At 60.8% G+C, this 26,736-nt stretch overlaps 1 protein-coding gene across 1 annotated transcript in view; it reads left to right on the top strand.

The window, feature by feature from the left end:
• The window catches only part of PDXK (pyridoxal kinase), a 32,800-nt gene extending 8,844 nt beyond the window's left edge, over positions 1-23,956 (top strand). The window contains exons 2-11 of the mRNA XM_027041491.2: positions 4,561-4,615; positions 9,126-9,230; positions 10,581-10,664; positions 11,687-11,733; positions 12,585-12,670; positions 13,248-13,293; positions 15,898-16,009; positions 16,911-17,047; positions 18,556-18,622; positions 18,907-23,956. Coding sequence (XP_026897292.1) covers positions 4,561-4,615; positions 9,126-9,230; positions 10,581-10,664; positions 11,687-11,733; positions 12,585-12,670; positions 13,248-13,293; positions 15,898-16,009; positions 16,911-17,047; positions 18,556-18,622; positions 18,907-19,019 — 852 coding nt within the window. The 3' untranslated portion in view covers positions 19,020-23,956. The remainder of the gene's footprint in view (positions 1-4,560; positions 4,616-9,125; positions 9,231-10,580; positions 10,665-11,686; positions 11,734-12,584; positions 12,671-13,247; positions 13,294-15,897; positions 16,010-16,910; positions 17,048-18,555; positions 18,623-18,906) is intronic.
• Positions 23,957-26,736: the final 2,780 nt, after the last annotated feature.

Raw genomic sequence — 26,736 nt, 5'->3', positions numbered from 1 at the left:
GTGACTTGTGCACAGCCTGTCAAGGGATGGGAATTTGGATGTGTGCCACATGCTGAGCGGGAGGTGAGCATGGCCGGGGAGAACCCAGCTGCCCACGATGTGCGTCCTGAACACTGCACTGAGTCCCAGACCAAGGGTCAGCGTGTGTCCGGCTCCCTCGGCGGGGGGTAGGGGGGAGGCGAGGTGTGACCAGCGGGGTCCAGTCCAGAAATGGGGACCAGAGCAGTTATTTCTACAGGGAATTCATTCGGTGTTATCCAGGTCCCGGTGTCCCCTGCTTTCCAGAAGCTCACGTTAGCCACTTTGCTTTTACTCAAGATGTTCACTAGTACCTGTTTGTGCTAACGGAGGAAACCGGAGAGGAATTTTGCTGTTGCGAGAAAACGGTTACCGTACTAATGCAGTTCCTTGCAGAGTGGAGCAGCGTGAACCTGTGGGAAGCAGGGGAGCGCCCGCTTTCCACTGCTGTTTTGGCTTAGGCAAGGTTGGTTTGCAAAGGCTTCCTGCTTTCTGAAATCCTGGGTCGGAGCCACGCCCTCGAGGAGGCATCTGCGCCCCCCCCCCACCCCCCAGGCACCTGCCTTAGCAGCTTTGGGCCAGCAAGGAACTGGAAGGGGTGTGGGGTACTGGGTCCCAAGCAGCGGGGGGTTGGGGGGGCGGCAGGTGCTCTGTGCCCCAGGAGGGGGGCCATGGAGGGCGTGAGGGCAGAGCCTCCTCGGTGTCCCCTGGCTGGGCGGGAGCCCGCGCCTGCACAGTGGAGCGCCCGCGGTCGTGCGTGCCCTGCACACGGCACGTGCACCGAGAAATGAGCCGCATCGACTGCCGCCTTTGAGGAGCAGGCAGCCTGCGGCTGAGCTCGCTATCATTCAGAAGCACCAAGTAGGGACTTCGTTCCCAGATCAGTTTGCCAGCTTCAAAGGATTAATTATCTATACATCCGGAAGCAGTGGAGCGGGATATTTTGGCAGGGGTTTCCAGATTTGTGTCATGGCCGCTTCAAGTCTGTTTCTTGAGCCTTGATTAGAATTCTAAGGGATTCGAAGCCGCGCAAGCTGGATGTGGGAGTAGGAGGCCGTGCACCTGGCAGGCAGACTTGCAAAGGGCCCGTTTTAACTGTTGGGTTTAATGAGACTGGCGATTTTTATTTTATTTCTTTGAGTTTGGGTAATACCCGCTTAATTATTTTGGAGAGACCTGTTAGATGTCAATCTTAAGTGTATATTGCACAGTGAACCGTCACAGAGGGAAGGCCACCGGTGGGCCACGGCGAGGGTGAGCAGTGCCCACTCCCCCGCCCCAGCTGCTGGAGGCAGCCACTCCTGACCCCCACACGTACTTCTGCCTATCTCTGAGCGTGCAGGGGAGACTTGAAGGGTGGTCAGTGGTGCTCGGGTGAGTAGGACACAGAGGGACGGCCCGGGACTGTGTGCTCATTGCTCTCGGTCCCTGTCCTCTGTCTCTCACCTGCCCACCTGCCCCTCTCTTTCCATCCCCCCATCCCTTTCGCTGCCTCCTCCTCAGCCACATTCCACGGGGCACTGGCCCAGCCCCTCTGTGGGAACTGAGGTTTTAGTGTCCCCGTGCCCTGTGGGGTATCTGTTTCTGTGTCCCCAAAGTTCGTCGGAGTCTCACCCGCTGCGGCCCTCTTCCCGGCCTTGTGGACCAGGGCCATAAAAAGCTCCTTTGTTCTTTGTCATTTTCCTGGGGCTGCAGAGGGAGAGGGTCCAAAGGTCAGTGGGACTCCAAGAGCCAGACGCTCCATGGGGCATTAACACCCCGTGGCCTCCCTGCCCTGGTGTCGCACCTGCTCCTGCCCCGGCAGCCGGGCTCCGACCTCCGACCTCCCGCACCCAGCCCCCCCAGGGCCACTGTCTTGGCACTTCTGCTGGTGCCTCCTGGCATCTCACTGCTTGCGTGTGGCTCCTGTGGCCGGGGTCCGCAGATGGCCTCAGCTATGGATGTGAACCGAGACTTGGAGGGGAGGGAGGAGGGGATGGAGGGAAGACACTGTGCCCACAGGGGTGGCTGGGGGCCGGGCCCGGGCCCGGGGTCTGGAGCAGGGCACCAGCGGGACGGACACCAGGACGAATGTGGTGGGCACGTCGAATCAACAGATACTCATAAGGTCACGCCCTGTCCCCACGTGTGCCAAAGAACAGGGCTAGCCCTCCTGGGGGTCCTGGCTGTCACTGAGGGCAGCAGTGACTGACCCACCCTGTGCCACGGCGCGGTCACGGTGGGGCTGGGGGTCGGCGTGGGGCGGGGCGTCACGGAGCTGGGAGCACCGAGGAGAGGGGAGGAGAGAGGACCTTCCGGGCTGACAGGCTGGCCCCACGGTGGCCTCGTGCAGGTGCTGGCTGGTGGCGTGGGCCTGGCGTCAACCCCGGAGGGAGCAGCGTGCAGGGGTGGGAGGAATCACCGAGGGCCGCGCTTCCCTCGGAAGGGAAGGACAGGGCAGGGGTGGCGTGAAATAGGGAGACGGGGAGGCAGAGGTACTGGCATTGGGGGGTGGGGGGCGGGCTCTGGGTTTCCAGGCTGGTCCTGTCCTGCCGATCCTAAGGGTGACATGATTTTCCTGGTCCGGCCTGGGGTGAGGACGGGACTCTCAGTTCAGTCCTGAGTCCCAGCTGTGCGCAGAGCCAGAATCTCCAAACGGAAAGATGAGGAGCCTCCCCCGGTGGCAGGGCCAGCGGGACAGCCCAGCTCCCAGCAGGGGGGGAATCCGGGTTGAACACCTGTCCTCATGACATGGTCTCACATGGCTCCAGAGTCCAGGCTGGCCGCGAGCCCACTTGGACCCGAGCGTCCAGAGGACAGGTTGTGGTCGGAGCCCATGTGTGACCTCCCCCGGCTGTGTCAGTCACACAGGGGTGGGGGGACACAAAGGAAGGCCCGAGTGACGTCCCCCCATGTAATGTCCCCGAGGCCTCGTCCCATGCTCTTGTTGGGGGACTGCCTGGTCCCCGTGGAGCATCTGTTTCTGTGTCCCCAAAGTACGTCGGAGTCGCTCACCCACTTGTGGACCAGGGCCATAAAAAGCTCCTTTGTTCTTTGTCATTTTCCTGGGGCTGCAGAGGGAGAGGGTCCAAAGGTCAGTGGGACTCCAAGAGCCAGACGTCTGTGGTCTGTGGGATGTTAACACCCCACAGGACTTGGCCGGGCCCTGGCGTGCTGTTCACACCGACTTGGCTTTGGCTTGCTTCCGGGCGTTCGGGCCTCACCTTGCGGCGGGTGGCGGTTCTGGCTGTACCCTCCCCCCCCAGGGCCAGAGGCCTCTGTGCGGCCCCGGGCAGGTTTCCTCAGGCAGCCGGCTGTGCAGAGCCACCCCGAGGATGCTCCGAGAGACGGCGAGGACCACGTGGCAGGGCCGTGGGCCTGCGCTGCCTGGGGTGATGCCGGCCAGGGCCAGCCCGGAAGGACAGGTGGAGGTGGCCCGTGGGGCCTGGCAGGGACCCAGGGTCAGGGGAGGGCACGAAGGCTGAGGGATGGGCAGGGAAGTGTCCCGATGCCTGCCACCTCTGACCTCCAAGGGGCGTGGGCAGGGCCCCGCTGAGAATGTGGCTCGTCTCCAGAGGGCTCTGCAGTGTTCTATAGGTCATGTTGCCTGAGTGAATCTCGCCTACCTGTTACATGAGGAAAAACGGGAAAGATGAGCAGAAGGAAAGATCCCCCTTCTTCCACAGGCAAACAGCAGTCCATGCCGGCTGGTGTAGACCTCGCCCATCTGATTTCATTTTTAATTTCTTTTTAAAGTTTGTTTATCTTGAAAGAGTGAGCACATGAGTGGGGATGGGGCAGAGAGAGAGGGAGAGAGAGAATCCCCAGCAGGCTCCGTGCTGCCAGCAGACAGCCTGACTCGGGGCCCGATCCCACGAACTGTGAGGTCATGACCTGAGCCAAAATCAAGAGTCCCGACACCTAACCCACTGAGCCACCCAGGCGCCCCTGGGCTATTTTAGGTAGAAGCTTTCTTCCCCTTCATTGAAAAAGGAGTTCCTGTTCTTTATAAACTTGGTCCCTGACTCAGTGGCACCTGGGACTCTCTGTGCTGTGAGGTGCGTGACGAAACTGTGTCGCAGCCACAGGGTGGCCGCACGACCCCAGGCCGGTGTGGCTCTGCGGTGGGCTCCCCGCTTGCAGTGAGCGGGTGGGGCTGATACTTCAGTGGAGGCTCGGGGGGGAGGGGCCGGCCGGCTGTGCCATCCAGTGGGGAGCCCCTAGGCCCTGCCTCCCCAGAGGGGTCGGGGCTTCAAACCCACGTTCTGGAAACCGAGACGGCCTCACCTCTCCCTTTCAGCGTCTGAACAGACGGACGCCTTGTCGCCTCGCACTTTCAAGCATTTTTGCTTGGCGGGATTTCCAGAAGTGAGTTCCCACGGGTGGGCAGCGGCTCAGAGGTTCAGCTCTCTGGGCTGCTTGCTGCCGACATACTTCCAGACGAAGCCCCTCACCAGACACGCACGGCACCAAAGTGTGGGCGTGGAGCCCCACTCAGGGAGGCACTGCCGCCCGCCCCCGGGGTCCTGGCTCTCTCACACCTGGGCCTTCTCTGTCTTGCAGGTTTTGGGATTCGAGATCGACGCGTTGAACTCCGTCCAGTTTTCAAACCACACAGGTAAGGCGTTGGCCCCAGCAGTCGCCGCAGAGGGCGTGTGGGCATGAGACGTGGCCTTCAGAGATCTGGGGCCCCCACCCCTCATCTGATGGTTGGGAGCTGGAGCCGGAGGGGCCGCCCAGCACGTGAGGGTCGGAGGGGCTGGGTTGGCCTGTCCGGGTGTGGACACCATTAGAACCTCGGCCCGGCTGCATGCAGCCGAGCCACCTGGGACCTGGGGCGGGCTGGTGTAGCCGCTCAGCCCCTCGGTCTCCTCTGAGACGAGGTTGGGATCCTGGCACCTGCTGCGGGGCCCTGACCTCTTCCAGTGACGTGACACCGCGGGCCGCGAGCGGGGCCCCGCGTGTGCGTGTGCCGCTTGTGGGTGCGTAGGTGGATCCTGGTTTTCTCTGTTACGAACCCACGCCTCGGGGGCCCGTGTGTCGTCTGTGTCAGCACAGAGGGGACCCCAAGGACTTCTGCACAGAGGCCTTGAAGCAGAATCGCCGATTCAAGGGCATGCGAGGGTCGCGGCCCTCAGAAAGGCTTCCTGAACCCGCTCCCCACGCCCCTGGCTCCATGAGGGGGGAGGGCCTGTCCTGTGACCCCGCAGTGCCGTCGCAGCAGGGGAACGAGGCCACTCCCTTCCTGGAAACATCCCGGTGTCACCTCTTCTGAAGTTACTCTGAACCTGGATAGAAGCTCAGGAGTACGGAACGTCCCAGAAGCTGGCAGTGCGCCGGCAGGGTATGCGGGTGGGCACCTGGGCCTCAGCCCACACTCTTAGGAAAGGTTGCCTGTAATTCTCCTGGTGTGGCTTTTCTTGGAAGGGGTGGGGTATCATGAGTCACATATCGAGGGGAAGAATGACGTTCGGGATTCGGAAGGAGCCTGTGGTTCTTATGGACAGCCCTTCCGTTGCGGCTTTGCTGACCGTTCTGGGTCCTGTGGATTTGGAGAAGCCTCCAAAACGTTTAAGTCGACTCAGTGAACTTCCCTGAATCCCACGTGCTTTATTGGCCGTTGTAACCACCTTCCCTTTTGTTTGTTTATTTAAGTAAACGAGCCAACTGCCTTGGACACTGAACGTTGGAATTGAATTTCTTGCTGCACGTAGCATTGTGACATAAGCAGCATTAGTTCAACATAAACACAGACCTGGCTCAGAAACTTCTGCCCTTTGCACAGACCCCGGCAGAGGGGAGGGGGCTTCCAGGGCCTCCGTGGCCAGTGGCTGCCTTCTGGGCCCCCATACAACTCTTCAGGTGCTGGCGGACTGCCCATCCCGAGGGGTCCAAGACTGAGGGGCGGATGGAGGCCAGACCCTGGAGTGCTGGGAGCCCACGCCGCTGCGGGGTGTGGTCGGACCAGGAGAGGGATGGGGGGCTTCACCTCCTGTGGTCCCTGGCAGGGCCCCCACCCCAGCCTCCAGATGCCGTGCGGCGCCTGCCTGGCGAGGGGACCCCCGGGGCCTGGGAGTGACTCGGAACACCCCGTACTTGGACACACGGGGCTGTCGTGGGTTCAGTCCTGGGCTTTGTACCCAGAAGTACTTGGGGTGTTTTTTTGGTTTTTGTTTTTTGTTTTCACCTCTTTTCAAAGTGTTTCTCTTTCTCTCTCTCTTTTTTTTCTTTTTTTTTTTTTTTTTGAGCAAGAGAGAGCGTGTGAGTGAGCAGGGGAGGGGCAGAGAGAGAATCCCAAGCAGGCTGCACGTTCAGCTGGGAGCCCAGTGCAGGGCTTGATCCTGTCGACCCTGGGATCACGACTGAGCCAAACTAAAGAGTTGGATGCTTAACCACCTGAGCCGCCCAGGCGGCCCCAGAAAGCTCTTCCTTTCTTAAATAACGTCTCTGTCCGGTATTTATGTGCCGTGGAATCAGGTCACCTATTTACGTGTATCGCTCGCTGAATACAAGCACGCTCCCAGAGGTTTGCACCGCTCCAGCGGGAGCCGTACCTGTCCCTCACCCTTGCCCCCTCCTGCTGGCGGCTGGACCGCTGTCCCACTTTCTGTCTGTGGATGTGCCCCTTCTGGAGGTTTCCTACACACAGAACCCTGGGGTAGGTGACTGTTCGTGTTCTCCAGGCTCGTCCGTGCGGCGACAGGTGTCCGTGCCCCGCTTTAAGGCTGGCGTAGGGATACACCACGCCTCGCTCGTGCGTCCGTTCACTGATGGACGCGGGTTTGTGAGTCGTGGCTGTCACGAAGGTTGAGGCTGTGAGCATCCGTCTGCACGTACTTCTGGGGACCATTTCCCCGTTTTTCCCAGACAGATACCCCCAGAGGCACAATCGCTCGATCGGAGAGTAACTCTGACCGCGTGAACGGCCACCAGTCTGTTTTCCACGGTGGCTGCGCCGTCCTGTCCCTGCCAGCGGGGTGGGAGGGCTCCCCTTTCTTCGCATGCTCATCAGCACGTGTCGTCTGATGCGTCTGCTTTTTTCATCCTAACCGTCCTGGTGGGTGTGACGCGGGATCTGTTAAAAAAACGAAATTCAACTGAGTACACTGGAAGGCCTACTTGGTTTTGTTAAATGACTCGTGAATTGGGCGGCATCCCATCTGGAAAGTAGAGGGGGCTCTGCCAAGCTGAAGGAGAAAAAAAGGCTTTTAAAGACAGAGAGAGAGCATTAAAAAAAAAAGAGAGAGAGGAATTTATCAGCAGCGAATGCCTTGGGTTTAGGCAAGGTTGCCCTTCTGAGGGGAACAGAACGGGTCCATCGGTAAGTTTCCCAACATTGGCCAGGAAATTCCACGCTGGCCGGCTAAAGGCTCCACTCCAGGGTGGAAGGTGCAGTGAGGTATTAGGTCTTGGTGTACTGACGTGGGGTGTTAATGGAAGACACCCCATTTCGGGCCTGTTTTTCTTCAACAGAGCTCGTTATGGTTCGACTCAGAGATGACTCTTAACATGGAGGCCACAGACCCCCCGTCCTGGGTGAGCAGGGCTGGCACACTTACCCTGTTACGGGCAGATAGTGAATAATGGAGGCTTTGCAGCCTAGGTGCCCTTGTAGCGTGAGAGCCGTGAGGGACCCCATGTGCAGGGCTGGGCGTGGCTGAGCTTCGGCAAAACTTCAGCTTCCTTCGTGGACACGGAAAATGGGATTTCATGCAATTTTCACAGGTCATAACGTATCACTCCTCTCTTTGCCCCAACCATTTAAAAATGCAAAACCGGGGCGCCTGGGCGGCTCAGTCGGTTGGGCGTCCGACTTCGGCTCAGGTCACGATCTCGCAGTCCGTGAGTTCGAGCCCTGTGCTGACCGCTCGGAGCCTGGAGCCTGTTTCAGATTCTGTGTCTCCCTCTCTCTCTGACCTTCCCCCATTCATGCTCTGTTTCTCTCTGTCTCAAAAATGAATAAACGTTAAAAAAAAAAAATTAAAAAAAAATAAAAAAAAAAATGCAAAACCTGGCTGTGCAGAGGCGTGCAGCGGGCCAGACGTGGCCCACGGGCCCTCGTTTGTGGACCCCCTGCCCTGGGTCTGTGCCTCTCAGATGCGTGTGTGCGTAAGAACCTCCTGAGGCCTTGCTGAAACCGAGTGCCGGGCCCGCCCCCAAACACTGTGACTCACGGGCTGGGCAGGGCCTGAGAATCTGCATTTCAGACAAGCCGCCAGGGGTGTGGGTGCCGCTAACGTCAGAGACCCCACTGGGGATGGGAAGCGTGGAGACCCACAAAAGGTGGGTGTGCTTTGGGAGAGGGATGCTTTGGAGCCCAAGGGGTCGGAGGCTCATTCCTAGGGCTTAGGGATGGACCCCCGTGTGCCAGGGGACCTCCCAGGACTCAGCACAAAGAGCTAACACAGCCCAGGGTAAAGGCCTGTGGGGAGAAGCCGGGCATCAGGAACACAATCCAGAGCCGCCAGGACCAGGTTTTCATGGGTCAGCTGCAGGGGGCCCACGGTGGGCAGGGGTCCTCCTGCATGGCGGGACGGCCCCCTAGGAGGCCGGCAGTCCTGCCTGCTCACGAGCCTGGAGCGAGGACTTCACCTGGGGCACCCGTTAGGGCCGAGAGCCCGCGTCGGAGCCTCCTCCTACTTCACGTTTGGCTCTTGGTCACGCCTTGACCTGGGGCTGGCCTTGGTGGCCGCCTCAGTCTTGTAGGGCTGGGTTGGCAGGACGCGACGCGGCCTGGATGGGGGAAACACGCACGGGGGGGCTGGCGGAGCCAGCCGCCGTGGCCTGGGGCAGGGGCGCCCCCGGGAGAAGGTGCGCAGCTGTGCGCGTGTCTGCGTGTCCGCTCGACACAGGCTGCTCAGGCCAGCGTGGAAAGCTGACCGGCCTCGCTGCATTGGGTTGACTCCGGAGGGGCTGGCAGCGGGAGGGGGCCTGGAGCTGGGGCAGCACGAGAGCCGGCGGTGTTTGTGGGGGGCTTTGAGGTGCACGGTGTCCAGGGGACCCACCAAAGCACGGCACCATCGAGGGCCGGTGAGCGAGTGTCTGGGCCGCGGCCGGCCGTCGGGGAAGGCCGTGTTTCACGTGTGTGCCCTGGTGTCAAGGCCCCGACTGTCCTGCTCTCCCCCCAGGCTACCCACACTGGAAAGGTCAAGTGCTGAACTCCAATGAGCTCCAGGAGCTGTACGAAGGCCTGAAGCTGAACAACGTGAATAAATATGACTATGTGCTCACGGGTAAGTGTCCGGGGGAGCTGGGTGCTGGACCCGTGGGCCTCGATCCGGTGGGGCTTGGGCTTGGGGAGGGACCCCCCCCCCCCGCCCCCGGGCTCCACCCTGGCCCCTGCCTCCTTCGAGGACAGATGGGCTGTGCCGCCGAGAACTTGGTGGTGCCCTGATGACGGCCGTGCCCCAGTCGCGTGGCCTTGGATGCCCGGGGCCCATGGTGCTGTCTCAGATGAGCCGTGTTGGGCTTCTGGGACCCGTGTAGGGTCGGAGGATACACGGGGGGTTGGCAGTGAAAACACCCAGGTAAGCAACTTGCTGCCACTTGGCACATTGGTTCGTGAGTCACCGTAACGGTAAAAATATTTATTTGCATTTATATACGTAGTTAGAAGTGAATGTACTTACTATTGAAAACGGAAAAGAGGCGTCCGGGTGGCTCAATCAGTTGAGCATCTGACTTCGACTCAGGTCGTGATCTCACGGTTCGTGAGTTCGGGCCCCGCGTCGGGCTCTGTGCTGACAGCTCGGAACCTGGAGCCTGCTTCGGATTCCATGTCTCCCTCTCTCTCTGCCCCTCGCCCGCTCACACTATGTCTTTCTCAAAAATAAGTAAACATTACAAATGATTTTTCTAAATAAAATGGAAAAGACAAAAGAAAATGTTCTTTGTACACCTATCACTCATGGCTTTTTCCCTTCGTTTAAAACTTGATGGGGCACCTGGGTGACTCAGTCAGTTGAGCATCTGACTCTTGATTTCGGCTCAGGTCATGATCTCATGGTTTGTGAGATTGAGACCCCTCATCGGGCTCCATACTGAGTGTGGGATTCTCTCTGTCGCTCTCTCTGCCCCACTTGTGCATGTGTATGCACTCTTTCTCAAAAAAAAAAAAAAAAAAGATTCAAAAAAAAATAAAATTAAACTTGACTTTACTTTTGGGAAATGCATAGTGTCCCCTCAGGGACTATAGATATTGAGGACACTTTGTCTTAACCCTGGTCACAGGATCTGAGAACTGCCTGCCTCTCTCAAGAGCAGAATGAGGTTTTTTCGTTTGTTTTTTAAGTTTATTTGAGAGAGAGCGTGCGCTTGCTTGTGAGCAAGGGAGGGGCAGAGAGAGAATCAATCCCAAGCAGGCTCTCTGCTCTGTGTGGAGCCTCACGTGGGGCTCCATCCCATGACGGCAAGGTCACGACCTGAGTTGAGATCAGGAGTCGGACACTTAGCCAACCGAGCCCCCCCCCCACCCCGGGCGCCCCTGTAGCAGGTGGTTTTGGTGGTGCTTTTTCTCCTTGGGCCGTGGCCAGGATGGGAGCCTTCTGATGAGGGTGGCCCATGCGTCCCCCCCCCCCCCCCAGGCTACACGAGAGACAAGTCCTTCCTGGCCTCGGTGGTGGACATCGTGCGGGAGCTGAAGCGGCAGAACTCGGGGCTCGTGTACGGTAGGTGCCGGGCTTTCCCGCGTGCACGCTGGGGCGCCACCTTGTCCGGTGGGGTTGACCCGGAGAGCGGGGGCTCGACCTCCTTCCTCCCGGACGCCCCTCCTTCATGTCCCGCCTCTCCTGGTCCGAAAGCTCAGAGCTCTAGGAAGGGGTCAGAACGTCCTCACGGTGACCCTGGCAGAGAAGTGGGTTATATACGTGCTGTCATCCGTGTCCACGTGTGCCCGTGTGTGCAGTGTGTTGGGGGGGGGGGCTGGGTGGCCACACTTGACCCCTGAGAGGATGGGGTGGATGTGCATGTCGTGGGCGGCGCCTGGCCAGTGAGGGGCGGGGGTGAGGTGATGGTGGACACCCAGCTGGGACAGAGCTGAGGCGCATGCCGGGCCTGTCCGCCTGTCCGTCCCACCCCCCGGGGCTGCAGCGCCAGCCCTGAGCGTGTCCCACACAGAGGCCTCTCCGGGCAAGACACACATGGGACGGTTCGGTTACTCTTTCCCCTCTGGGACTCAGACGTGCACATTCAGGTCTCTGCAGGGTCCGACCACGTGTGACACTTCTTCCATCCTGGCGGGAACCCCAGTGTCCTGACGTGTGGGTCCCCCCGTCGCGAATGGTAGCTGGGTTCAGGGGCCCCTGCGGTACCGGTGCGTCCTTGCTGCCTCAGCCGCGCAGACTCGGGGGCCTTCCCTGAGGCACGGGCCTCCCAGGTGTCCGCACCGGTCCCCACCCTCAGCTGGCCTCACGGCAGGTCCCACACGGCATGTGGACCGTCGTGGGAAGGGAACGTGCTTGTGTGGGGGCCAGAGGGAAAGGGGATGCTGTTCTGTGCCACACTCTCGAGAAAGGCGCAAACAAACGATTGTCAGAAATCGATCACAGCAGTTGGCCTCGGACCACAAATGTGGAATCCAGGAAACGAGGATCGGCCGCACACGCGAAATTTAACAACAGAAATAAACATTAAGCATCCTCCTCTCGGGAGCCTCACCCTGTGCTAACAGATGCCCTTTCTGCCTCCGCAGTGTGCGACCCCGTGATGGGCGACAAATGGAACGGCGAAGGCTCCATGGTTAGTGATTTCAGGCACGTTAATCCAAGTGCACACGTCTCGCTGGGCGAGACACCGCTCTGGGGGTGCACATCATCCTTGCCGGGAAGCGGGGTCGGCAGACGAGGTTTTCTGTCAAGGGCCAGAGAGTAGACGTTTGGGGCCATACGTCTCCTGGTTCAGGCTCCTGGTGGAGCCTGTGACTCTCGATCTCAGGGTTGTGTGTTTGAGCCCCATGCTGGGTGCAGAGATGACTTAAAAATAAAACCTTGGGGGTGGGAGGGAGGGGAGGGTGGGTGATGGGTATTGAGGGCACCTTTTGGGATGAGCACTGGGTGTTGTATGGAAACCAATTTGACAATAAACTTCATATATTGAAAAAATAAATAAATAAAATAAAATCTCAAGAAAAAAGTAGTCACAGTTTGCAGACAAACAGACACGGCTGTTTCCTAATAAAATGCTACACACGGACCCTGAAATCTGAATTTCCTGTAGTTTCTGTGTGTCACAAATGTTCTTTCTTTCCTGTTTCCCCCTTAGCCGTGTCTTAGCAGTCGGGCCATAGCTTACCCCCCCGACTAGTGTAGGGCGGGGTGCCGTCAGTCCGCTGGTAGGAGTCACCCCGTGGCCAGCAGGGGAGCTTGGCGTGTGGGGCACGGAGGGCGCTGGCCCCGGCCCTACCCCAGGACCCCGGGGCCTTCGGGTGAGCGTGTGCCGGCCTGGCCGCAGGGCACCAGCGTCTCGTACCCGCGGTGGGGCTCACGGCGGGGCTCCGGGTCTCCAGCCTGGACCGCGGGGCTCTCAGCAAACGCTCGCTGGCCTCGTTCCCTCTGCTGTACGCGTCAGCCTGTGTCCCTGTCGCCCTCTAGTACGTTCCGGAGGACCTCCTTCCGGTTTACAAAGAGAAGGTTGTGCCGGTAGCAGACATCATAACCCCCAACCAGTTCGAGGCTGAGTAAGTAACTTGCAACCACGGAAGCTTTCAGATCTCCCCATGGGGAGGGCTGTTCTGGAGCCGGTCAGGCCACTGAGGCCCTCCTCCCGAAGTCCTGCCTCAGGGGGTGGGGGGCAGGCCATTCTGAGTGGGGGGCCAACCCGGTGCCCTGGCCCGATGACGGTGGGGGTGGTTATTTTCACCCTGACTTCCTGTGGTCGTGCTGACCCCCAGCCGTTTTCCCCGAGCAGCACAAGCCTTTGGGGACAGAAAGGGGAGGGGCTGAGGGCATATGTGGGTGACACCGGCCATGGGATGGGGATCCCACGCCACCTGACGCAGGCGGCCACCTGGAGCTCCAAAACCCACGTGGATGTCGGTCACCCTCACTGGCCACTAAGTGCGGCTGTGTGCTGCTGTCCCTTGCTGCTATTAAATGTTACCCCTGACTGGTCCTTGGGGCCATCACGGGGCCAGCAGACACTGAGTGAGTTCCTGTGGGGATGGGAGGGGGTCCCCGGAGCCACCGGAGCTTCGGGGATATTTCCAGCAGGACCCAGAGAAGCAAGGTCTCACCCGCGCTTCATCTGCCTTCCAGGTTACTGAGCGGCAGAAAGATCCACAGTCAAGAAGAAGCGTTAGCGGTAAGGAGACCTTCCGAGGCCTGGCGTGGGACAGGTGCACCGCTCGTGGTGGGGAGGGGACAGCCACATGCCCTCGGGGAGGGGAGATGGGCACCCCAGGTGGGCAGCACCCCGGCTCCCAGCCAGCCGCCCGGTGGGGCCTGAGGGATGTGCTGTAGATTCTGTCTTAGCCACTGGGTCGGGCAGCTGCAGCCACAGTGCTTGTCTGGGTCCGCGTAACCCCCCGCCTGCTCTGCGCACGGCGGCTGTCCCCGTGGGAGCTTCCCGGGGCGTCCGTGACAAAGTGCCACAGACCGGGTGGCTGACAACAACACAAGTGCGTTCTGTCCGGTTCTGGGGGCCGGAAGGCCAAGATCGGGGTGTCGGTGGGACTGTCTTCGGCCCAAAACCTGCAGGGAGGCACCCATTGCTTGCCAGCCTCCCAGCTTCCGGCAGCCACTGGCCATCCTTGGCGCCCCTGGGTTTGTAGACCCGTCACCAGCCTTTGCCTGTGTCTTCAAGGGGCCCCCGCGGTGTGTCTGTGTCCTCGTCTTTCTTGCTAAGGGCGCCAGGCAGATAGGACCCAGGCCCACGCTAGTGACCTCGTCTCAGCTCGAATCTGCACGGACCGTGTTTCCTTTCGAGGAAATCAGAAACGCTCGGAGGTTCTGGGCTTAGGGTTCCAGCGTCCGTCTCGGGGGGACACAGTTCAGCCCGTGGCAGTCACGGCATTTAGTGAGTGCTTGCTGTGTGCCAGGTACCCTGAATCCAGCTTGCCGGGTGTGGCTCTCCCGCGCACCCGTGACCTGTGTGTCTGCGGAAAGGCAGGGGCCGGCCTCCACGGGCAGCAGGCGCCAGCCCTCCAGACGCGCTCACCACCACCCCAGCCCATGCACGGTCAGAGAAGCAGGGATCAGAAATGGCCAGTCAGGGTCCGTCCGACACCAGCGAGAGGGAGTGCGCGTGTGCCCATATGTGGGGTGGTGTGCGTGTCTGGGCACACGTGTGCAAACGCCTGTGTGCGTGCATGCGTGCATGAAGAGATTTATGGCCAGGAGCTGGCTCACACCTTTGGGGGTTGGCTGGGCACGTCTGGAAGCCACAGGGCCCGCTGACGGGAGGGACGGCTGGAAGTGAGGTAGGCAAGGTTTCCTCTCCAAAGCTCTTCAACTTTCCCCTGTAAAACTTGTTGCCTGTCTGTCGTTTAACCTCTCACATGGAGTCCTGGGCCACGTGTCCCAGCAGCAGACCCGGGTACCGCACACCAGGGCCCTCGCCCCGTCATGACGGGGCCTCATCAGGCGCGCACGCTCTCTCCATCATCCAGGAAACAAATCCGAGCGCCAGGTCTAGTCCTGGCCACACCCGGGCCTGAGGGGCTGTGGGGCCTCTGTTTCCCCAATGTGCAGAGGGCTCACTGTGGCAAGGGGAAGAGGGTGCCCTCCTCTCTGCTCTGAGGGTCTCACTCTGAGATGGGACAGTACCCAGGGGCCTCAGAGTCAGGTGACACCGGGACAGGAGAGCAGGTGGTCTGGGGTCACAGGTGACCCTCCTCTGCTGTGCGCCCGTGTGCTCCGAGGACTGCAGGGCATTCCCGGTGTGTGCCTGTGTGGTGCCTCGTGCAGGGTGGGGGCCAGGTGGGAGACACGCTCCACGTGTGTGGCAGGGACACGTTTCCCACAGCCTGCCCCAGACTCTGGAGTGGAGGGTGCCTGCTGGCACGGTCACCAGCCCAGCTCTGAGGCCCTTGTACAAGGAGGGAAGGAAAAGCCACTTGCAGAAAGCTTGTTCCTCGTCACATGACCCCCTGGCCTGTCTTCTCCCCAGCCCACAGGCCCCAGGCTGACGAGGGGGGGACGTAGCCACGTGCTGGGACTCGGGAGGCTTCTCCTGGGCCGGGGAGCCTGACTCGGGGTCCACACTGGGCCAAGATCAGATGCTCTGAACGCCTACGCACGCTTCGGGGTCCATACGAGAGCCTTCCCAGCTTCCCACAGTGAGCCGTGCGGGGCGGGAGGCCCGAGGGGCTTAGCTGGCGTTGTCCCCACGGAGGCGAGAGGAGCACCCCTCTCCGGTGTAGCTGGTGCTCTCCCGAGCCCCCAGTTTGCCCAGCGGGTGTTTTGTCCCAACGTGTGTGTCGTGGGAGGCCGGGGAGCCTCCAGCCGCCAGCGTGTTGCTGGGCACACAGCGGGAGAGCTTCACTGAATGAACAAGTGAGGGAACAAGTGGCTTCCCAGAGTGGACAGGACGTGACAGCCTGATGGTGGGCCTGGTTTTGCCGCCCTGGAGCCAGATGAGAAAGGACAGCCAGTCTGGGGGCCTGGTTGACGCCTTCCTCTGGAATGTGGGCACAGGAAGAGTGTGGGGCCCGGCAGGTGTGCTCGTGGGAGGGAATCGGGGTGGTGGCTCTAAGCGGCCAAAGCTGCCACTCGGCACGCCCGGGCTGGCGGGGGGCAGGCGGGACCCAGGCGCCACTCCTCGTGTTCTCGGCCTCTGGTGTCCACTCTGTCAAGTCAGACCCCGTAGAAGGGCGTCCTCCCGCCGGTCGGACCCGACTGCTCGGGCTGCTGGGAGCCCTGGCGCAGGGGTCCGTGGTGTGGCTGATGCATTCCTGTGCTCCGGCAGGTGATGGACGTGCTGCACGCCATGGGCCCCGACACGGTGGTCATCACCAGCTCTGACCTGCCCTCCCCGAGGGGCAGCGACTACCTGATCGCGCTGGGGAGCCAGAGGATCCGTAAGTCCTGCGACCCTGGCTCCCTCCTGCCTCTTCGCCGCGGGTTCCTGGAGGCCTCCCTGGCTTTAGGCTCCGTAGGGAAGAGAATTCGGGCCTCACTCAGCAGGCGGTCGGTGTCCTGAACTCCTGTCACCCCCTAAACACACTGAGAACAGAAACTGAGAGAGGGTTCTGTGAGTCGAGGTGTGGGAGGCCTCCCCGCGGTCACCGAGCGGCGAGCTCTCCGTACCCATGACATGCCGTCGGCTCGAGGAGAGCGTCTGTCTTACAGGCTCAGGGTCACGTGGATGGCCCGGCTAGGGCCCAGGGCTTGGGGAACCAGGCGTCCACACCGTCCCCTCCCACAGAGCCGGGGGCGCCTGTGCGGCCTCACCTGTCGACTGTCGGTTCACGTAAATACCGCCTGGGTTGGTGTTTTCTGCGGGGTGCTGAAATGACACAGGAGGCTGGGGTCACACCCGCTGCGCCAGAGAGCACGGAGCTCTCTCACCACTCCCTCTGTGTCTTCGAGAGAGCATGCCCCTGTGCACAAACCCATGCACACACCTACGTGCACACCTACGTACCCCCGTACGCGCATGCCCCTGTGCGCTCCCGTACCATTTCATCAAGCTCACGGCCCCCACGGCTGTCGGTGCCCTTGCTACTGCGCCGGGCTGGGGCTCCCTCCGCTCCCGGTCACACGTGCTGGTCCCTCGTGCCCAGCTGTGCGGTTCTTCTCTCCCCGGGCCATCCTGCTAGGGGTTCTGGCGTCTACTCCCTCCCTTGTGACAGGCGACACTAGCCCTCCCTGCCACCACGTGGGGGAGGAGCGGGGAGGAGGGCAGGCTGGCTCCCAGACGAGGGGCTCGTTCTCTGCTGGCCCAGGGTCTCGGGGCCCATCGGCTGTGCTCTCCTCCAGGGAACCCCGATGGCTCTGTGGTGACGGAACGCATCCGGATGGAGATGCACAAGGTTGACGCGGTCTTCGTGGGCACCGGGGACCTCTTTGCCGCCATGCTCCTGGCATGGACACACAAGCACCCCAACAATCTCAAGGTCAGCAGGATGCGCCCCCGCCCTGCCCCCACCGGGGACCACCTGGGTTCTGCGGGGGCTCAAACAGGCCACCCGTGTACCACACGCTGGAGTCGGCCTGTCGGGCCGCGGAGCAGGTGTGAGCCCCGGGAAGGCGGAGCCTGGGAGGGGTTACCGCAGCCTCCGTAGGTCCGGAACTAGGAACTTCTCCCAGAGAGCAGCCGGGTGAAAGTTGGTCCTAAGATGTCATCGCCCCGGTGAGTCGAGAGACTCAGAGGCTGGGAGCCCCCTCGGGGGCGTGAGGGACAGGGCTCCGAAGTCAGACTTGCAGAGGGGCTCAGCTCTTGTCAGGCACTGTCTGCGCATCTGTCCATCCCTCCCCCATCCCTTGCTTTGTGTGTAAACGTCCACAGATGCGTTTGTACGGAGATAAAGCCATTGTGTGCGGGCTCTGCTGGGCGAGCAGATACTTTGCTACCGATTCTGTCAATGGGGGTGTGGGGTGGCGGGGGCCACGTGCCCCCGTGGTTAAGCTCCGGAGTGATGGCTGCGTTCTGCACGGCGTGCGGGAAAGTTCCTTCGTGACGTCAGATCGTGCCGTGGCCTCCTTCAACGTTGTTGGAACCACGCAAGTGGACAGCTGTGCACGAGGCTGTCCCCGGCCCCTCTGTTATTTCCTTCTCCACTTACTTGGTGGCCGTCAGGGCCTGCCTCCCGTCTCTAGAACGTGCTCGGGAAGGGCAGCCGTGCAGGGTGGTTAGAGAGGAGCCACGCCCCCGTCTGTGCTGGGTCCACCGAGGGAAGGAGGAGCCCTAGGTCGGGATCTGGAAGTGGATGCCCCTAAAGCTGCCTCTACCCGCTGGAGGCTGGCACGCCCCTCCCATCCCATCAGTTAGCTTGTCTGTGAGACGCAGGGCTGGACTGGAGCCCTGCCCCTCTTACCTGCCCCCCCCCCCCCCCCCCCCCCGCCAGGGACCAGGGGGAGCACAGACCTGCTGTTGCCGTTGGCAGCCATGGGATCTTCATCTGGTACAGGGCACCTTGACCATCTGGTGCGCAGTGGAGACCTTGCTGCTGGGCCACCTGAGGCCAAACCGGGTTCGGCCCGTCCCCGGGTCGGGCGGGAGGGGGTTCCACTCGCTTCCCCGGCTCCTGCTAAGCCCTGGGTCTTTGACTTTGAGGTGCCGGTAAGCAGTGACCTTGGCCAACTTTGGGGTAGGAGTCATTTTTGACGAAGACTCTTTATAACTAATTCCTTCCAGAAACACCTATTAAGCGTCTACTGCACGGCAGACAGTACCGAGGAGTGCTAGAGCCCAGCCCTCCCCTAGAGGGCACGGTCTGGAGGAAGGTGGTTAGTTTTAGTACGCAGGCATCTGCTCAGCTCTCCAGGGAAGGTTGATGGGGAGCATGTGACGGTAAAGCCAGTGCCCTGCTATCTCGGGGTGGAGGCAGGGTCTGGGTGAACGGAGAATCCCATCCGGGCCCTGGGCAGCACCGACCACGTGTGCGCGTCTCCCGCCCTGCAGGTGGCCTGTGAGAAGACCTTGTCGGCCATGCATCACGTTCTGCAGCGGACCATCGCATGTGCAAAAGGTACCTCCTGGCTGGGCCCCCGAGCCCACCAGCGGAGGGGGCAGGGGGACTACACTGAGAGCAGAGCGGGGAGGAGACGGCAATGAGAGCGGAGGGGGGAGGCGGGAGGGAGGGAGCCGACGGCGGGGTCCCGAGGCTCCCTCCGCCTCTGCTAGCCTGCGGAGCTCGTGCCCCACACGGGAGCCCCAGAGGGGACACGGACCGTCAGGGCTCAGGCGAGGGAAGGGGGCACGAAACTGGAGTGCCTTCTGGTCTGTCCCTGTCACCCACGCTTCGTCTTGCAGCCCAGGCAGGGGGAGGACTGAAGCCCAGCCCGTCGCAGCTGGAGCTGAGGATGGTCCAGAGCAAGAAGGACATCGAGAACCCGGAGATCGTGGTCCAGGCCGCGGTGCTGTGAGGGCCCGCGTGCCACCTCCCAACGCACAGCGTGTCGGTGTCTCCATCGTCGTCCCTGTGAAAACATAGCATCTGCCTTAGAGCCGTGACCGAAACTTGATATTTTTTTCTTTCGTGAGTGTCCAGCCTCAACCGGTCTTAATTGTGAAAACGTGCTGGTCGTGCTTTTTAAAAGTCACAAAGCGATCACAGAAATCTGTAATTCTGGGAACCCAGCTCCCTGTCCCCCAGGGCTCCTGGGCCTCCCGGGAACCCCGCTCCCCGTGGGCCCCCCGGCGGCGTCCCATCCCTGGCGGGCGAGGGCCGGGGAAAGTCCTGGAGTCTGTGCGTCCCTGAGGAAGAGTTGGGTTTTAACCATCTGCGTCTGGGCGAATCCTGCCAAATGCCTCTGTTGTCGTTGTGACCCGACCCCCTTTGTGCCTGCTTGAGAAGTCTCGTTTGTCACCTAGCTGTGGGGTAGGTCGCCGGGGACTGCGTCACTGCGGGAACAGGTCGAGACCAGCTGGCCCGGACGCGCACCGGGGATGAGGAAGGGCTCCCGAGGCTGGAACAGCCCGTGGTGAGACTGGCCCGTTGTGTTCCTGCCGGAAACCTCACCTGGTCTATGGCACACCGGGTTACGTCTGCGCGCTTGCCACCCTTGGCTGGCGACAGATGCCTCGTGCCACGTGGTTGTGCAGAGACGGGTAGAGGGCCGTGGATACCATTGGCATATTTAACCCCACGAGCCAGTCACCCTGTGCGCTCGCCCCTGCCTGCTCAGTCCTGCCTTCCATGCCACCGGAAGCCGGGGTGCGCGAGGCCCCCTGAAAGGCAGCCGCGGCTTGAGCCCCTTCTCCGAGGAGAGGGTGTTGGCAGATCGGGGGAGGGGCCGGGGCAGAGTGCTGGGCTAGCAGCTCTCAGACGCCTCGGGCTGCGACACCAGGCCAGGCGTCTACTGCCCGGGGCACCCCCAGGCGTGGCTGCAAGCGAGGGTGCCCCTCTCCGCGCCACCCTGGGGAGAGCAGAGGTCTGCCTCCCCCAGGAGCCTGCGGCCGGGAGGGGACAGAGCCTGCAGAGTCGGGGGGCCCCCTCCCCGACCCACAGGCGGGTCCTTTCCTGCAGCCCGTGCTCTCCTCTGCAGCAGGGCCAGTGTCCCCAGGATCCACTGCCACCTCCTGGGTAGGGCGGTGTTCACTCTGTTGCAAACTCCCCGAAACAAAGAAATACCAGCGTCCATGCCGTTCCGCCTGCTCTTCTTTCTTCCCAGTCTGTCCACGTCCTGAGTGTCTGCTCTCGTGCGTTAGCACCCGGCAGCCCGTGCACGGGCCATGGTATCTCTCTGCAACGAGATGGTGGAAAACCCACCGTGAGGATACCGTGTAGGGCGTAGGGGCTTACTCTGTGTGTACCATGGCCTTGGGAACACTGCAGACGCCGATCCTCTGTTCTTTAAGTTTTATTTCAGGGGCTCAGGCTTCGTGTTACACTTGATGCTTTTACTTCCCCCAACTGTACATAGAACGATAGTTATTCCGCCCCTAAACTTCCTGTGAAACTGTGAGCTTTCTGGCTGGATCTCGGACGTTCTCATCCCAAGTTCCTCCGACCGAGAAGCCCCGACCGCTGGGAGTGGTGGGGTCTTGAGCCCTCTGCCCCCAGCAGCGGGACCCCGGCATCCCAAGAGCCCCTGCAGGGCACGGGGCTCCCGTAGAAACCGCAGCAGCTTCTCCCAGCGAGCTGCGCTGGCCACGTGCTGCTGCTGAGCCCACTGCCATCCTGGGCGGGGTCCTGCGCAGATACGCAGGCCCTGGCTTGTCTGTGCTTAGAATTTCCCACCCAGAGGTCAGCCGTGGTCACTAGCAGTGGGTTTTTCTTTCTTTCTTTTTTTTTTTTTTTTTTTTTTTTACATAGGTTGGGTCCAAATTAGAGTAAATCTTTGTTTTTACTTCCCATAGTTTAGTAACATGCAAAGTAATAATTATATATTTTAAAATGAGAAGTGTATCAGTCCTAAGTCGCCTGCTTATTACCAGAGTACGGATTTCAATATGGTTTTTCAAAGCTTCTGTAGGCCTTAAAGATGAATTACAAACTACTCTTTTTTTAAAACCATTTTCAAATCATTGCCAAGTCTTGCTAAGGTCATCGTGGTAATCTGCGTTATTTTTTAATGTATGTCAGCGATGGTAAAAATGATGCTTTGTTGTGCTGTTCTTGACCTTGTCGGAACCAATTTTTTAAATGTCGTCTAACTTTACAATGGACTGAGCCTGGTTTGGCGTGCTTTTCGCGTTCAGAACGGAGGCCAGGGCGCCCCGCCAGCGACATGATGCCCGAGTCCCCGTGTCGATGCAGAATCCCCCTCCTCCCCGCCTTCATCGTCCAGGAAAGCAATGCTGTGTGATGGAGCCCCCGAAGGGTGAATCCTTGCCTCTGGGGAGCAGGCAGGTGGGGCAGGGCCAGGCGGGCGGGGCCCTGGCCTCACTGGGTGTCCCAAGGCTACGCCTGACTGCCATTCCCTCCTTGCTGGACCTCACGTTCACTGCTAGTTGAAATGTACAGTAAAGGAGGTGACAGCGTTCTAGCTGTCGGACCTGCGCTGTGAGCACGCCCCCTCCTTCATCCTTCCTGCCCTTTGATGGGACCACCTGCCCCAGGGCATCGGGGCTGCGTCTGCCTGAATCGCAGGCACCTGTGAGCACTCTGGATTCCGGCACCAGAACAGCCAGAATCTCGGTCTTCCTTCTCTGCCCCCCAGCAGGTTGCTGCGGTCTCCGTGCACATGTCCCCATGGGACAGGGTTTCTGTAGGAACCCCCCACCCTAGCACCTGCCGGGGCCGGAAGGCGGGGAAGGAAGTTTGAGTGGGCAGAGGGGCGAATGTGCAGGCCAGGATGCTGCGAGTGGGGTCCTGGCTGTCTGAGTCTCATGGGAGCCGCGGGGCCCCCAGACGCCACTCTGCCCCCAGAGGGGCGTGGCCACCAAGCCCACCCGTGTTCATTCCGCACCAGCTCCCGCCGACCGGCTGCAGGTGATTTCTCTCATCCTGTCACTCTGTGAACTGTTTACATTAGGACTTCCTTCAGAGCCGGGTCCCGTGTGCTCAGAGGGAACACGTTAGATGCCTGTGCCGGGTGGGCACTCAGAAGGACCCCCATCCCTGGGAGGGCAGCTCTGGGAGCCCAGGAGACCTCCCACTTCATTTCTGCCCCGAGGGTGCTGGTCAGGCTGGACCCTCAAAGCACAGTGACCCAAGTGCACACATGCGGCCAGGGAGCTGGTGCTGCGTGTGTGTGTGTGTGCTGCAGTCACTTTGTGGCGGGGCGGTCGGGTGGTCAGGGGGCCTTTGAGGGTGAAAAGTGTCAAGAACCTTGAGTGCTTGTTTATAGAGCCCCCTCCACCCCCCCTTACCCCCCCCCCCAGGTTGCAGAATCCAGCCCTGCACTTCCACCCTCTGCCGGCAGGGGGCGGGGCAGGCCCCAGCCTGGAGCTTGCACACATCGCCACCCTGTGGCGTAGTGCACGGGGCTCTAGTGCTAGTGACAGGCACTAGGCCTCGGGGTCTGTGTCCCAGGCTGGCCTCAGTGCTGCCCCATGGTGGCCAGGTTCCTAAAATCCCAGGCTTCTGGTGCATGAGTCTCCCCGTGGACTTCTGCAGGTGATTCTCGGTGCAGGACGTTTCCTGTCTTACTGAGGGGAGACTCTGACCAAAGCACAGGGTCTTACAAACCACATTCCTGCCTGTCTTAAGAGGTCGTGCTCACAGACACCACCCACCACATGTTCCTTTGCTTCAGACGGAGTTTAACGAGTTAACTTTAGTTCTGACTTCGAGAATATTTCCAAGCTTTGTATGAATGGAAGGTTCTTCCTAGAATTTTCTCTTTAAATTCTGGCAGAGTAAACAGCTGTTCTAGAAGCTTTCCTGCTGTCCCAGAAGAGCAGAGCCCTGTGCTCAGAGCAGGCCACTTGGTTCCGTCACTGAACCCTGGCTGCAGATGAGCCCTGGGTGGGGCAGCCCCCACACCACGGTGGGCAAGTTTCCACCTTCTGCCTCCGGAAGCCCATTCTGGTGGGAAGAGACTTCCTGAAGCCCCTGACCACTCCCTGTCCCGGCCGTCCCTCGTTGCCCTGCAGGTGTCCTGGGGAGCCGGATGGCAAGGGTGCAGCAGAATGGGGCTGACGGTGAGGAGGGCCTACCACCCTCTGTCTGCTCCGCGGAGCCTGGCGGTCTGGGGAGGGAGCGGGGCGCACCCCACCCCCACACTGTTCCGAGCTGTGGGACAGGGCCTGTGGCTTCAGAGAGCCACTACATTTCGTTTCTCGTGCGGGACTCGGCTCCCGGCATGAGGGGGTGAGTGCGGCGGGGCGGGGGAGAGGGGCAGAAAGGGAGAATTGGAGGGCTTGGCAGCGGCCTTCAGGACATCCCAAAGAGCACAGGTGGGGAGCGAAAGGTGCCTTGGTGCGCCCCGCAAAGCGTGTGGGCCTGTTGTCCTGACGGGTAGCACAGATGTTCCTGTTTGGGGAACTGAAAGTGGATTCCTAACGTACAACGTGTAGGCTCCAAGATGAAGAGTGTGTGGATGTTTTGAGTGCTTTTGGCTTCATAGCTGCATACTTTCTGATGTCGAATTTTAGTTGGGATTCCAGCCAATGACTGCACGACTGGGCGGACAGGAGGGTTGAGGTGCTGACTCAGAGCCCAGCGGGTGCTGGCCTGGGCTTTCCTGAGAAATTAACTCAGACTGTGGAGGCTGTGTGACCCCCTCGGGTCGGAGCACGTTGCCCCTGGGGCCCGGCTGCGGGGGAGGGCCAGGGGGTGGTTTCTCCAGTGCTGGGGTCTCCAGCCCTCCGTCCTGTGCACGTGTTTGTAAAGTCCCTGTCAGCGCTGTAGAGGCCGTGTCTGTGTGCTGGTCCTACTGACTTATGATTATCCGTAAATAAATCTTTTTCTGGCCATGGTGTTGAAGTGCAATGATTCCTCCCGCCTCAGGAACCCCCCGTTAATTATCCCCTGGTACCCGAAGCCCCTGCCACCAGCCAGCCAGCCCAGCGGTGCTGACTGCTGAAAAGCATGGGAGCTGAGGCCGTAAACACGTATGTCTTAAGGGAAAGAGATTGTCCAACCCACCCACGGTGGCCCAGGTCCCCTTGTCCCACCCACTCTGTTCTGTGCCCTGGGGGCTGGCCTGTAAGCTCCTCCTGTGGGCAGGGATCCCAGGAGGGTGGGTTCCCTTTCTCAGGCCCCGCCCCCAGCCCCGATAGAGTCCAAGGACCAGCCTCATCCCTGATGAATGTCACTGCTCCTGGGTTCTGGTGCCTGGGTTTCAATCCCTTCACACCTGGGTGGTGACAGCCGGTCCTACAGGCCGGGCAGGTGCTGTGCTCCCGCTGTGATTCACCCACACCTTTGTGAGTAGCTCCCCAGGCAGTCTCCAGAATGCCAGGCCCCTTGCCCTAGAAGGAAAAGCAGGAGAAGGGTGGGAGAGAACGAGGGATCTGCTTCATGTCTGGAACACCTTGAACTCCGCCTCTCCACCCCCCTGCTGACTCCGGTGCCCCTAGCTGGCCCGCAAGGCCCTCCTGGTGGACGACCCTTTGTGGCCGCTGTGGCACACTTCCACAAATGCAGTGACTTAAAGCGACCCTGGAGATCAGACTTGTACAAAAATAGGTGGGCGGGGCTGGGTCCTCTGGAAGGTTCCAGGGAGAATGTGCCCAGCCTCTTCCAGACTTTAGAGGGGCCCTCATGACTTCATAGCCATGGTGTGGCTTCAGTCTGACCCCGACCCCTGCCTCTTCTTCTGAGGACCCTGGGATGACATTGGGGCCCCAGAGAGTCCGGGATCACCTCTCCAGCTCAAGACCCTTAGCTTAATCACATCTGACAAGTCCCCTTGCCCTGTGAGATAACATCCACAGGCTCCGGGCACTGGGCCAGGGATATCCCGGGAGGACATTATTCAACCCACTGCCTCCTATGATGGGGATGGGGGTGAAGCCCAGTGAGTCCCGACATGGTCACCTTTCCCTCTCTGACACTTCGCATGAGATGTCCAGCAGAGGACACGCACGGCCTTGAACCTCAACCATCAGGAGGATTCCTGCCACAGACGTCCCCTGGGGAGGGCGGGAAGCCTGGCCTCAGGTGCAGGCCCCACCCCGGAGACGACACCGGCCGGGGCTCCCTCAGGCCGAGTTCCTGGAAGGGAGCCCGGGCCCCACCCTTGCACTAAGTGGTACGGGGGGAGGGGGTGCCCTCTCAAGGGGCAGGTAAGAACAGGAAAAGGGACAAGGCAGGGAGAGGGGAGAGAAGATGCATGGCAGCGTGTGACCTAGATGGCCAGGTGGTCAAGCGGGGGCATCTCTCCCGTCTTCTCCAATTGGTCGAAGTTCACCCCACAAGGGGCGGGCACCCCTGGGTTTTTGAGGTGTGCTGCCTGGCCTCGGGCAGGTGTGGGCCCCACTGGGTTGGACGCTGGAGCAGAGCCGCTACAGCAGAGGCCAGGGCAGGTCGGGACGGACAGGCGAGGGGGGCCCAGTCCCAGGCCCTGCAGAGGTGAGCCGAGAAAGCCCCGAGTTAGAGAAGAAGTACAGCCTCCTGCGTTATCTGGTCACTTTGTCAACTGCCTGCCCAGTGCCAGCCACTGGGGACTCCGTGCCCGTGGCCAGGTCGGGGAAGTGAATGACCGAAATATCCGCACCAGTAATCTGGGCTCACAGACCAACGTGCGGGGGAGCGCCAGCGAGAAGGGCGCGTGCCGTGTAGTCCCGAGAGGTCACCCGGGTGTCTGCGAAGGGCTTGTACCTGTTTGCATTCCCGGCCCGCATCCGGACGTTTGCCTGTGGGGCAGGACAGAGACCGGCACCCAACGTGGTTTCACTCTGCTCTTCTCATTGTGTGGACGTGTTACAGATTGTCGTGGCTGTTCAGGTCTTTGCCCATTTCACTCTAGAATTTTTCATCCTTTGCCCCGCTTTTTTTTTGAGAGCGAGAGAGCGAGCGAGTGCGCATACAGGAGCGAGGGAGGGGGGGCCCTTACTAAGCACTCCTCTTCCACTCACCCCCGAGTGTTGTGTTTCTCCAGGACCGAGAAGGCTGCTACAGGGACCGGTCCCACCGCTGGGAGTCAGACCCCAGTCCTCATGCTCCCCGGGTGGGACCAAGCACCCTCTCCCCGGGCCAGCAGGGGGGCACCTTTCCCCCCGCTGCTGCCCTCAGCTGAGGCTCCTCTCCTCCGCCCGGGATTCTCGGCGAATGTCACTCTTCCCAAGGCCTGACCCCGCGCCCCCGCTCGGGCTGAACAGGTCAGTGCGCCGCGCATGCCGTGCTTCTGCCCTGGCAGAGCCTCCCCAGCTCGGAGCACACCCCGCAGCACCCGGTCTCGGAGTGCTCCCAGAACCCGGTGCCGGCACAGATCCATCCAGCCGGCTCACAAGGGAGCAGACACACGTTAGCCTAGAGATAGAGGAACAGATAACTGATGTCACTTGTGCACTGGACACAATCGTTGGTGTCACTAATCCGTCATTACCAGGCGGGGTACCTCGGAGGCCCTAACGGACCTGCCCGGAAATGGCATTAATGCACATTTTCTGTCCTTGCAAAAGCAGGGCCGTGGCTCCAGCATACAAGGGCTGAAAAAAAAACTAGAATTCTAGGGGCGCCTGGGTGGCTCAGACGGCGTCCGACTCTTGACTTCAGCCCAGATCATGATCTCATGGTTCGTGGAGTTC

This window comes from Acinonyx jubatus, chromosome C2, assembly GCF_027475565.1.
Source record: "Acinonyx jubatus isolate Ajub_Pintada_27869175 chromosome C2, VMU_Ajub_asm_v1.0, whole genome shotgun sequence".
Taxonomy (NCBI): Eukaryota; Metazoa; Chordata; class Mammalia; order Carnivora; family Felidae; genus Acinonyx; species Acinonyx jubatus.
The sequence above is the reverse complement of the archived record's forward strand: the minus strand, read 5'-3'. Positions and strand labels throughout refer to the sequence as shown.